Source organism: Mytilus californianus, unplaced genomic scaffold (assembly GCF_021869535.1).
Source record: "Mytilus californianus isolate M0D057914Y unplaced genomic scaffold, xbMytCali1.0.p SCAF_5, whole genome shotgun sequence".
Classification (NCBI taxonomy): domain Eukaryota; kingdom Metazoa; phylum Mollusca; class Bivalvia; order Mytilida; family Mytilidae; genus Mytilus; species Mytilus californianus.
Window position 1 is genome coordinate 20538678 of NW_026262701.1, and position 13547 is coordinate 20552224.

Consider the following 13547-nt stretch of genomic DNA (forward strand, 5'->3'; position numbering starts at 1 on the left):
ATATAAGTTTCAAATCCAATTAAACGAGGGAACCCCAAGTAACCATCCGGAAATTTTTTTTTCAATTTTTCTATTTTTACTAAAAGTAACCTTGACCTTTGACCCCAATATAAATAGGCTTCGTCCCTTATTGTATCTTCCATCTAAGTTTTACCTCAACAAACAAAAACTATCATCGGAAAAGCATTGTATCTAACAAACTGACGGAAGGAAAGGTGGGAAGATAGATCGACGGAAGACGAACGAACGGACGAAAGGATTGAAAGACTAACGGACAAAGTAATTATGATAATTTTTTTAGGGAGCACTCAAAACTTGGCTAACCCCGTTTTCTTACGGAGCTGTAAATTTCCGCAACTGCGGTGCTGTCTTATGTGATGCACGATATTATTTTCTGTGTCATTAAATACAAATAGCTCATACAAAGTTATTTCACATAAAAAGGGTTTCCATAAAAATGTGTAATAACAAAAATAACCAACTCCAACGTAAATTCAAAAAGGGGATGTCTATACAAACTGACAAAACCAAACGCTTGAGTGTATCAACGAACGGAAACGACTGTAGCTGCTGTTGTTTGAAGCCCTATGAGTTTGATGTAGTGATTGTTTTTAATTTTGAAATAGTATCAAGAAAAACAAGAATATTGTTCACTCTTCAATATTCACAATTAAACTAAACGTATGCCTGGTCGGAATTTGTGACCTCCATATGAAAATATTGAACACAGTTCATTCAATGTTCAAAATTAAATATTTTCAACATATTTGAATTGTCTAGTACATATATACATATGTTACCTGTAAAATCAAAATGCGCAAATGTAATGAAATATTGCGCGCTATCTTAAAAAATTAATCCCCAAATACGCGCAAATGTATTGTTCCCACCTCTTGAAATTATATACAATAGATACCTTTAACACATGACATAGGCAAAACTACCTCAAATATACTGCACAGTTTAAATGTACTCTTATTTTAAGAGGCGGATCCAGGATTTTTCATAGGCACAGAGGTATAATTCCATAAAAAAAAAGTTTGACGATTTTAGGAAGTGCTTCTCATTTTTTGTAATTTCTTAAAATATTCAAATAGCTGAAACCTGATTTGAATTAGTTTTGTTCTCAATAGAATTTATTACGACTAATTAAATATTAATTCCTTTTAAGTGACTATTAGGGATCAATCTTATGAGGTTTATATTGAAGTATGTGCCAAAAAATAAAGATGAAAAATTATGGGGGGATTGGGGGTTAAAGATTGAAAAAATAAAAGTTTATCTTTGCACTATAAATTTTAATACATCTCCCATCAATTAATCTTCCTCTGAACATATTCTTGAGGAAAACAAAAACAATTAATCTATACTCAATACCCCTTTCATTTATGATTTGTCATACACCAATTTAAAAGTACATCAAACGGTACTAAAACTGTGAGGTGTAGATAATACGTCAATAAGACAGTAATCAAACGACAAAAACCACATAAGCACATCTATGGGGCAACATATAGTGGTAAACAGTAGACAGGTGTCTAAACTATATGTCAATGTCAAAATAGTTTATGTCGGTTCAAAAGCTCACCCAGAGCAAATGTTGTATTGCTATTTTACTTGCCAGCTTAAAAGAAAACTTAATTGATTTGAATAATTTTGACAGAAAAATCAAAGATCTACCATTAAAACACAATTCTCCAAATATTGTAACAATTTAAGAGAAAGCATGAATATAAAAGAAAAGTGGTAATTTAAAAGTAACCAATCTTTTACATTTTAAATGCGTATTTCACCTTTCTGTATACCCTACATGAACACTTTCACAGGAGCCGCGGATTGAATATCGTCCAAATATTTTCAAAACGTACGCCCACTATGCCTTCCCCGTTGAAACCGCCATTGAACTTGCAATTACGACATATTTGGTCAATCAACAACTTTGTGCAATCTTTGTCGTTTCAAAATATGAAATAGAAAGTGTTTCTCATTCCTTAAACTTGGAATATTTATGAATATTTTGTGTACGATGTAAATCTTAAATCAGTGTTCCAAAGTCAAACTAGATAATTGTTATTTTTGTAATTTCTCGCAAAAAATAAATGTAATCTAAAATATCCAAAAACATTATAGAAATCTTATTTGGATTAGTTTTGTGCTCAATAGAATTTATTACGACTTTTAAATATCCATTACTTTTTATAGTGACTATTTTGGGAATTTAATGTGATTCATATTTAAGTATGTTCTAAAACAAAAACAAAATAAGTTCCAGATCAATCAGACTTCGCGACATATCTTCAAAATCAATCGTCTTAAAAAGATGATAAAAGGAGGAGGGGGTTCTGTTTACTTTGTACTATAAATTTAGGCACAACTCTCTTCGATTAATATTCCTCCGAGCATATTTTGAGGAAAATAAAAGCAATTACTCTTTTATTATACACAATAACCCTTTCAGTTAGGATTTGTCATAAACCGACTTTAAAGTACATCAAACGGAACCAAAACTGTATAAAATAAAGGAGCTGTAGGTTATACGTCAATAAGACAAAACTACATAAGGACATCTAATAGGCAACATAAGTTTTCAACAAAAGATAGTTGTCTACACAATATTCAAGTTCTAAACCGTTCAGACTTCATATCAAAATTGTGAATAGCTTTAACAGAAACAACCAAAGATCCTAATTAAAAGATATTTCTCCAAATAAGGTAACAATTTAGGTGAAAACGTTACCAACCTTTTAATACTTAAAAAAGTTGTACTTCCCCGTTTCTTCATCCTACAAGAGAACTTTCCCAGGAACCGTGGATTGAATATCGTCCCCATATTTCCTAAACGTCCTTGTAAATTGATGACGTCAAGTGTTAAAACAGTTGTTGGCCAATCAAATCGGTATATGTCATTTAATCTGCACGGTCGGGATGACCCTTTACGTCGTTCGGGTCAAGTTGGGTCACCCGAGCCGTGCAGATTAAGTGACATATACCGATTTGCTTGTTAAATAACTATAACATAGCAACACATATAGTAAAACGGAGCGCATAGGAAATACATTTTATCTTACTTTTAGTAAAAAAGTATTTCCAAGCTATATTATCAAAACATTTGTATGAATGTTATTTTAAATTTGTAAATCTTTAAAATATCCTGGAACTAATGACAGGGCGGCTGTAAACTGTCAGGATCTGATCTCTGAAGAGAGTGCATATACAATGTACACAACGAATGCATGTGGAAGTTTGTTTTGGTTCGTGGTATGAAACAAACATGAACTATAGTCGGAACAAATTAATTATTACACACTATACCATTACTAGTATACTTCTTATTTTGCACCTGGTATATTTCACTGGCCAGTTATGCTTTTTATGGTTTCCATCCCCTTGAGTGTCTGGCAAAAACGCAAAAATGGGTAACATTAAGGCGATAGTAGTTCATCGATGTTCAAAAATATTCATTCAAGGGCAACAACTCTTTTCAGGAGTCAATTGACTATTTCGATTGTAAGACTTCTTTTTAGATCCTAGTTTGCTGATAATTTTTGCTGTTACAGTTTCTTTTTATCTACTATAGTTTCTGCAATAAACTCAAAATGGGTAAACATCGTTATTTTAAGCAATTTTAAGCCATGACGACCGTATGGTTTGATCCCATGATCATATAACATACTTTTTAAAACCAAATACCACAAGGGTTCATTGCGGCGAAATTGGGTTCCAATTGGTCTAGTAGTTCAAGATGAGAAATGTTTATCATTAATTTGATATTGTAAATGTTAGACGGGCGACAGATGAAGGGGATAGTTAACACAAAAGTTGAGCTATAGAAATGCACTTTCAGGCTCCAACAGAAATGTCAAATCACATTAAAGTATGAAAATATGCAATAACAGTTATTTTCAATGCCAAGAGTATCAGAATATATTTGGGTGTGTATGTACTAAGTACCCATATCAAATAACTGAATATTGCTTGTTTGCTACAATAAAGTAATATGCAAATATATCTTTAAAAACATGAAAATTGCATTGAATCAATATCAAACTTTTTTTGACAATACATTGATATAACAATAAGGAGATGTGGTACGATTGCCAATGTACCAGCCCATATTAAACTTTTTAATATGCTTTATTGGAAACACGTGTAATAAAAAATGCAATTTGTTCTCACATATCATTAAATATATACTATGTGACGTGAAAACTTGAGTTTGTAAAAATAGTATACAAATAAGAAGACGTTGTTAAAAGAGTTCAATAGGCCTGTTTTAGTCTATCAACATATAACACGTTTAAATGCATTGCAGAATAATATCGAAGTGAACTCAAAACGGGGAAAAATATTTGTGTTGTTATTGAAATTTCAAGTTAATAATTCTCATCAGATACCTATATAACAAAGAAGAAAAATAAATAAGTGAGGGAGATGTTACTTACATGTATAAATAACACAAGTTATGTATTAAGATCATTTTGATTAAACTGCATGCACATGCACAATCTGATTGAAGTACAAATCGTGTTTGCGCTTCGCTTTCAAGGATCTGATCAGTTGACTGCTTTCTTTTACCTCCAGTTTTGTAGGCATTTTTCGGTTGCTTTTGATTTGTCGTTATGACATACACCTTTAAAAAAATTGAAGACAGACAATTCATTGGTTGACTTAATAGTTACCAAAAAAACGGAAAAAGAACGGAGTTGTCAGAGCCTTGTAAGCGAAATGTTGACACAAAATCTGTGTTTCAATCAGACTGTGTACATACATATCATACTGAATTACAAATACTTGTAGATGGTTTTGGGAAGGGAAGAGGGTGTCAGGCTACTATAAACGATTTTTATTATGTTACACTCACATCTGTAGGCTTCAAAATAAAGAACAACAACTCTTCGGTGTCTTTCATTAATGCTATATCAGTTCTTATATTTAACACACAAGAGGATATAGTTAATATATACCTTATGTAGTTTTTCGAAAGTAAACAATATTTGTTTACATCTTTTAAAGATTTATTTCCATTGTTCGTGACCCAAGAAGGTATTTTTTTTGTAGAGATCAATGTTAATAAGTCTGTCAGTGATTTGTTACTTTCGAATACATGTAAAATATATTTTTTATATGAAGACCTTGTTTCTATTTTATCTGTTTTGGTCCAGAAAAAAGGACTTATGCAAAACTGCTTTGTTTGTGTCTTCTTGCCAAAATTGGCATGTTGATGGGAATGATGCTTGTGTGTACCCTACGACTGGTAGACATATGAAATCTATGTTTCTATTCTTAATATCTAACAAATCAAATCGTTCTCATTCATTTACATCAGATGAACATAGGGCTGTGTTCTGCTCTTTGATCGGGTTTTGTCTCTTTGATGCATTCCCTGTTTCCATTCTCTTTTTTTATAGGAAAATGTAAACAAGTTCGTAGTTGAATTATTGTCATTGAAAGTTGAAGTGGAAAAATCGCGGTTCCCAAAATTGAAAAAATAAAGCGTGTTCACGTATTTAATGGATTATACCACCATTGTTTTCCCTATGAGTCTTTGTGGAATTGGTATATATAAAAAATATACAAAAAGTATCCTTTTTTCAAGTTAAAAATATATGGCATGCATAAAGATTTATCCTGTCCAGTGCTACAGTCAAAATTGCACACAAATTGTCATTGCATAGAAGAAAATAATCCTCCCCAGAAGTAAACCAAACAACTTTTCGCCCTTTTCCCTCCTGTTTACACGCTGTAGTAACCAGGTCACCTCAAGTTTCAAAATTCGTTGCTGGAACACCAAACTTAAAAGAATGATGCTTTGAAAAACCCAAGATATGTGTTTATGACTCAGAAAAAAAATTTCTGCAACGAAATGCATGGTTAATTATCTTCAACAGGTTTTTTTCAGACTCTTTTAAGGTCAAGGAACAGTAAATGGGCTATGTAATAAATGTTGGTAAAATTTTCCAAACAACTTTAGCTCCTTGAACTATTAATGAAAATCGAAAACAATAATGCGTTTATCTCATTTATTTTCTGAAATATAACTGATTGAATTCTTTGTAAATCGGGGAACATTTGTATAGAAAGCACATACATTTGTCTAAATATTTTCAAATCTCCAATTTCAAATCCATAGATTTTTCTGAATATGAAACCAGAACTTACGTACTATGTTTTAGTGGTATTACACCCAAATATAAACCATTTCTGCGTCTTAAAGTAAAAGTTAGTTTGTTTTTTGTTCAGTATACATATATACATGTTATTCAATATTTCCCTACCTTGAAGAACTTAATTTTAGGAAGGCTTCTAGTTTGCGATATGCCAATTGCTTTCCTTATCAACAATTAAACTCCAACAACCTTCCAGAACATTGGAAATGCTATTGGAAAATATCAAAGTTTACCACTTAAGAGACTCTCAAAATCTTATTGTCAGCACTGATTACTGAAATTCATTATGGAAGGCCTTTGAGAAACTGCCAAGATTAACGCAACAACAACAACAACAAAAAATTGTTATTTTGATATATAATAATTTCCTAGTATATCCTTTCTAAAACAATTAATTTCCTTGTTTACAGGTAAATAAACTCTGTTCATCATCGTCCATGTATTACAAGTTGGAAAATATCTCTCGAGGAAAATATACAACCAATGCTGCGGCAATGAGGGATATTAGTTGGATACGGAGTTCAGTACTCAGTGGAAGGTTGAAATGAGATACTGGTGTATATAGATATAATAAGACTATCTAAAAAGAAGTACGACAGAATTAACAATAAAGCGTTTAAGTCCACGTTTAAGACCATGCAGTATTTTAATTTTTTTATAACATTTTGTCATCTTAGCTTTCTCTTAAATTAGATGTGGCGTGGATTCCCTCCGATTGTAGACCTACAGGTTTGACAACCTGAATAGAAGAGAGACAGAAAAAAACGTGTCTTTATTGTACTGACACTTAAAGTCCCATTTTGAAATGACATAGTCAAAGAAGATTTTAACATTGATCATATTTTTTGATAATTTTCAAAAATAGGTATTTTTTTTTTCAGACATCAATGCAATTTTTGTAAAGATGAGGGTTCGCATTTTATAAATAGATCGGGTATTTTTATCACTGAGAAATTTGTTTAGTGTACCTTTGCTGTTATCGTCTCTTATAAATAAAGGCAACAGTAGTATACCGCTGTTCAAAACTCATAAATCGATAGAGATAAAAACAAATCCGGGTTACAAACTAAAACTGAGGGAAACGCATCAAATATAAGAGGAGACTCTGTATCAAATGGCTTTTGTATTTTATCCCATATAAGGTTTCGTTTATCATGTATATAGTGTTGCATTATATTTATATAAAAGTAAATAAAACTAGAGGCTCTAAAGAGCCTGTGTTGCTCACCTTGGTCTATGTGCATCTTCAACAAGGACACTCTCCAACATTGTAGACGAGAATAGAATTCATGACAAAAATCTCTGTTTTGTTGATCTTGTATTGCTGATCATTTATTCTGTTTAGTTTCTCTCTGTCTTCTTGAGTTTTTACTCAAAACACAAAAGAGGGCAAAAAAAATCCTCATTTAAGGGCAATCACTCCTATGAGGAGTGACAGTCTACTTACTTTATCGGCAAAATTTGACTTGTTAGTAGATCTTGCCTTCCTAATCATTTTTGTGATTTAAAGTGCCTGTTTATCTATTATAATTTTCATCATATAAGGTAAAGCGCAAAAGAATGGTAAAAATCGTCATTAAAGGGCGATAAATCTAACAAGGAGTCGTACGATTTTCTCCATCTTTATCTTAATTGTAGATCTTGTCTTGTTGATCATTTTTGCTTATTTAAGTTTCTATTTATCTATTATAATTTTTAGTAAGATATAAGGCAAAAACGCAAAAAAATGGTAAAAATCGTCATCAAAGGGCATTAACTCTAATAAGGAGTCATCTAACGATTTTGACCATGTGGACTTATTTGTAGAACTTGTCTTGCTGATTATTTTTGCAATCTAAAGTTTCGCTCTATCTATTATAGTTTTCAAAATTTGGCAAAAATGAAAAAATGGTAAAATTTGTCATTTAAGGGCAATAACTCCTATAAGAAGTCGTCTGACAGTTTTGACGTATTTGGGTAATTGGTAGAGCTCAACATCTTCAACATTTCTGCTCATGTCAGATTTTCTCTATTTATAACGGTTTTCAAAATAATAGACAAAACTTGCATTTTCCCTCTTTGTTCTACTTTAGCCATGTCGGCCATCTTGGGGTCATCGGACACATTTTTTAAACTAGATACCCCAATGATGATAGTGGTCAAGTTTGTTTAAATTTTGCCTAGTAGCTTCAGAGGAGAAGATTTTTGTAAAAGTTAACAGAAGACGACGGGCTACAACGGACGACGGACGCCAAGTGATGAGAAAAGCTCACTTGGATGGCCCTTAGGGCCAGGTGAGCTAAAAAAGGATTGAATTAAACATATCATTAAAACATTATATAAGAAGAATGTGTCCATAGTACACGGATGCCCGACTCGCACTATCATTTTCTATGTTCAGTGGACCGTGACATTGGGGTCAAAACTCTAATTTGGCATTAAAATTAGAAAAATCATATCATAGAGAACATGACTTTGTGTACTAAGTTGCAAGTTGAATGGACTTCAACTTCATCAAAAACTACCTTGACCAAAAACTTTAACCTGAAGCGATACAGACGGACGGACGGACGAACGGACGGACGAACGAACTGACGCACAGACCGAAAAAACATAATGCCCCTCTACTATCGTAGGTGGGGCATAAAATTTGTGTTATTCATCATATACAGGTTAAGTAATACCTTCCCAATAACAACAATTTTAATTGCTTTAAAAACACGAAGCCCATCTATCGTTTGACACTTGATTGGTAAACGTGAATTAGATTTTTCAAACGTTAGAGAACTGTGAATGAACCATATCGTATCTGATACTTCTCTTCTGGTAAATCGTCAAAATATTGCTTTTCCTTGTGGATAACCTATAGCTATACATACCCAAACATTCATCGAAGGTTGTCTTTATTGGATCAATCTGCTTGGACCCTATCAAACAAATCATGTGTAAGTCGCCTTTACAAAATCCATAATCTTCAATGTTTGAACTCAAAGTAAACGTAACTCTGTAAAACAGCTGGATAACTTCAGACTCTGCTATCACATCTGAAGTTATATCTTTACTCTGAATAAAAATATTGGTAAAATATTTAAGGTTAGAACGTACATGAAAAAGCGATACTATGTGTATAAAAATAAGGAGATGTGGTATGATTGCATGCGAGACAACTATCCACCAGAGTTCAAATGAAGTTGAGATAAGCGATTATATGTCACCGTACGGCCTTCAACAATGAGAAAAATCCATACAGTATAGTCGGCTATAAAATTTAAAGGACCCGACATGAAAAATGTGAAATAGTTCTAACGCGAATACTAACGGCCTCGTTTATAACAAAACAATTTACGAAAAACAAATATGATAGATATGAACCAACGACACCCACTGAACTTCAGGTCCCTGAATTGGGAAATTGGCAGGGTCAAAGCATGTTTGTGAGCGCTCTACCCTCTCCTAACCCGTAACAGTGGTGTAACAGCACAATATAAAAACAAACTGTTAAAATCAGTTGCAATTGGCTTATAAATAACATAACAGTAATAGACACAAAACACCGATATAAGAGTATTCGCAGTTACTGAAAGCTAGTTGAAAATCAATTGTATCGAATACATAAATCATGTTTCCCTGTATGCTTTTATTGTAATAGTTTTAGTTGGATGCTATTCATTCCGTAGGTAACTAAATGCACGATCTTTTTCTATAAAAATGTATGAAAAGATTCGATGAAAATTTTTTCATCACTTGTTGTCCGTCGTCTGACGTCGTCGTTGTAATCGCCCGTCGTCCGATGAATTTCACAAAAAAAAACTACATGGACAAATTTGACGAACTTTTGCCACAATCAACATTGGGGTATTTAGTTTAAAAATATGTCTGATGACCCTGCCTGCCAACTAACATGGCCGATATGGCTAAAAATAGAACATAGGGGTAAAACACAAGTTTTGTCTATTATCTCGAAAACCACTGTAAATAGAGAAAATCAAACAGAGGCATACATGTTTAATATGATGAGAACTACATACCTACAGTCTATTAATATCAAAACTGTCAGACGACTTCTTCTAGTAGTTATTGTCCTTAAATGACAATCTTTTGCATTTTTTTAAATGTTTGCCTATATCTTGATATTTATTATAGATAGACAGAAACATCATACAACAAAAATAATCAGCAAGACAAGATCTACAAATAGGTCAACATGGCCTAAATCATCAGTCGACTCGGTATTTAAACTATTGCCCTTTATGACAGTTTGATCATTTTTTTTGCACGATTGCCTATTATCTTGAAAACTATAATAGATAGGTAGAAACTTTCTAACGAAAAAGGGTCAGTAAGACAAGATCCACAGATATAAAATCAAATAATGCCAGAATCGTCAGTCAACTCCTTATTGGGAGTATTGCCTTTAAATGCTGATTTTTACCCATTTTGTGTGTTATCTCCTATTATTTTAAAACTATAATAGAGGAGAGAAAATTTAAATAGCAAAAATGATCCACAAGACAATATCAACAAATAAATCGATATTGCTGAAATCGTTGGTCAACTCTTTATAGGAGTTAATGACCTTATAGGCAATTTTTTGCGCTTTTGCTTATTTTATGGAAAAAAAAGAAAATATAAATAGAAACTTTAATAAGCAAAAAATGATTAGCCAGACAAGATCTTCAAATAAGTCAGCATAAATGATATTGTCAGTTGTCTTCTTAAAGGAGTTATTGTCCTTAAATGCGAATTTTTATTCTTTTTGTGTTTTGGACAAAAACTGTAGAAGATGGAGAGAAACTGTAAACAGAAAAATGATCAGCAATACAAGTTCAACAAAATAAGAGATTTTTGTCATGAAAGATATTCTAGTCTACAATGTTGTAGAGTATCCATAGTTGAAGATGCACACAGACCTAGGTGAGCAACACGGTCTCTTTAGAGCCTCTAGTTAAGTTTGCCAAGCAAATCTAAGTGTAATTCTCTGCAAAAACCTCATACATGGTTATATGGAAATAAAACTCGCAAGCTACATGTAAATTAGTTAATGTCTATGGTTAATTTGACCAGTATAAACACGAATTTGTTATGAATCTACATTTAAAAGTAATGATACAACTTCTAAAGTTGAAGACTGTATGCTACCCTATACATGTCTTTTGGTTTTTCTGTTGTTGAGTTGCTGTCTCAATGACGTATATCCCACATCTCCTTTTATTGATTCCAAATATTGAAACACAGTCTGATACTGCATAAAAGTGCAGACATTGTAACACTCGTCGTTTGATTCATCGAGACTCCAATTTCTCTGTATACTGCATCATGGAGAATTGGTTCGTTGAAGAAGTTTAATTAACTTACATTTGATCGAAAATGGAGAAAAGAAATATCACCAATTGATATTCTCCTATTTTTTTAAGTTGATAATATTTCGAATAAAATAGAAGAACTTAAGTAATTATTTATAGGTTTCTAATTTTTTAATGTAATTAATATTAAAATGTTTTTAAACGAAAACTATTAAACAAAGATTATAAAGCTTTAAACGAAAACTATTAAACAATATTATAAATCTAGACAACTCTCTCGTTTTATTAAATGAGGTCGACGGATCCAATGCTGAATAACTTGAATCAGGAATGCGAAAAAAGTCTCATCTCAAATTACTTCATTTTAAGAACACTTACGTGAAAAGAAATAGTGCAGTTTGGATATGGATGAACTTCTTTAAAATCAACTCGAATAGTCAAAGTTTTGTGATCGTTGATAGAATATCGACTGTCTAGTGTATTATTCATGGGATAGTCTAGAAGTTGAATACAAAATATAAAAAAAATGTACAATTAGAAAAAATAATGCTATTATGTCTTACTTTTATGAAACACACCCCATTCCGGTTTTCTCGTTAGAAATATTTTACATTTAACTATGATTTTGTCTTTTTTAGTTTACCTTACGGTATGGTTTTGCTCATTGTTGAAGGTCATACTTTGATCTATAGTTGCTTACATCTCCGTCATTTGGTCTATGGTGCGAGCCGTCTCATTCAAATTCATTAGCATACCACATTTTTTAAATTTTATACCAACTTTATAGAAAACCCCGAGCCGATTCATGCCTTATACAAAATTCGAGGTATTTTTATAGCACTACAGGTGTGTAATTTCAAAATAATTTAATGAAAATCATGTTAAAGTTTGTTTATTATTTTACTATGCATATTATTTTATCTTTATTTCAAAATGCGTTTTTATCAGGTAAATTTTTCATTTGTTATCCTTATTACAAGCAGATACGTTCGAAAAAGACTCCTAATCTCCACTTTTCGTCCCTGATAAATCATGTATTTAGACCCCGTTCACACTAGCATTTTTTATCCATCTAATTTTGAATCTAAATAAAACTAGTTATCGTTATCGTTCACATTATATTTAATTCTAACCACCTCTATCGGTCTAATCTGAACCACTGCTTTCACACTACGAGTAAAAATGCAATCGATCGGACCTAATTACTCGTGAAATGTGTATTAATAGAAATATTTAATCAGATTAATGTGTTGATACACACGCCTGCAAAATAAATAGTGGATGATGTTATTGTTTCAAGTTCAAATGTTGATACTGCCATTCGTATAGTTTTTGTTCATTTTCGGCTCTTTTATGTTGGTCATCCATATTGTAATAAATTGCACGTGTAATTTTGCCACCATACATGCGCACAAATTATTTTCGAATCAATCGTACTAGTTTAGATTGATCTCTTCGTTCACATCTAAAGTTAGTTCTGTTTACTTTCGTTTTTGGTGTTTAAGTTTAGACCGATTCAAGATCGATTCAAAGCGTTCACATTGGGCTTAAATCTATCTAGAGTGAACCGATCTAGTTTAAATCGATATAAATTTCCAAGTGTGAATGGGGACTCATTTATAGTAAACACTTAAGCGTTCAAATATTAAGATTTCTGAATGATCTAAATAAAACATATTAAAAATAATAACACGACATACTAAACATATTTAACAGTTCAAAACCAGAGTCCGATGAAAATAAAACAGATGATCAACGAACAACACATGGCCTGAATTTCGTAAATTATGTTTATCAACCCATTGATATTAAAATAAGGTATACCACAGATACAGCTAGGTCTGCTTTATAAAATCCACATCGGTGGTTAATGACCTAAATTTCACTTCATTAATATCATTTGCAAGCTTCCTTTTTACCCCATTTCCTTATTTTTATACTTTGATACGGAAAAGGTGATTACTTCACATTTTGCTTTCTATTTTTATTTTTACAAAATTCCAGCAGTACCCACCTGTTCGAAATACTTTATCTTCAGGACTTAGTTTTAGTCGGGTTGTTATTTCTCATTCTTTAGTTTTCGGGTTAGTGTTTTTAC

The 13547-nt window shown here is 32.1% G+C and overlaps 1 protein-coding gene across 2 annotated transcripts in view; it reads right to left on the reverse strand.

The window, feature by feature from the left end:
* LOC127702610 (uncharacterized) overlaps positions 1–13547 on the reverse strand; it is a 214008-nt gene that overhangs the window by 162395 nt on the left and 38066 nt on the right. The window contains exons 4-5 of one of the 2 annotated variants that reach the window (XM_052206891.1): positions 11828–11946; positions 9026–9209 (exon numbers count right to left, since the gene is read on the reverse strand). The exons of the other annotated variant lie outside the window; for it this stretch is intronic. Coding sequence (XP_052062851.1) covers positions 9026–9209; positions 11828–11946 — 303 coding nt within the window. The remainder of the gene's footprint in view (positions 1–9025; positions 9210–11827; positions 11947–13547) is intronic. 2 annotated transcript variants of the gene reach the window in all.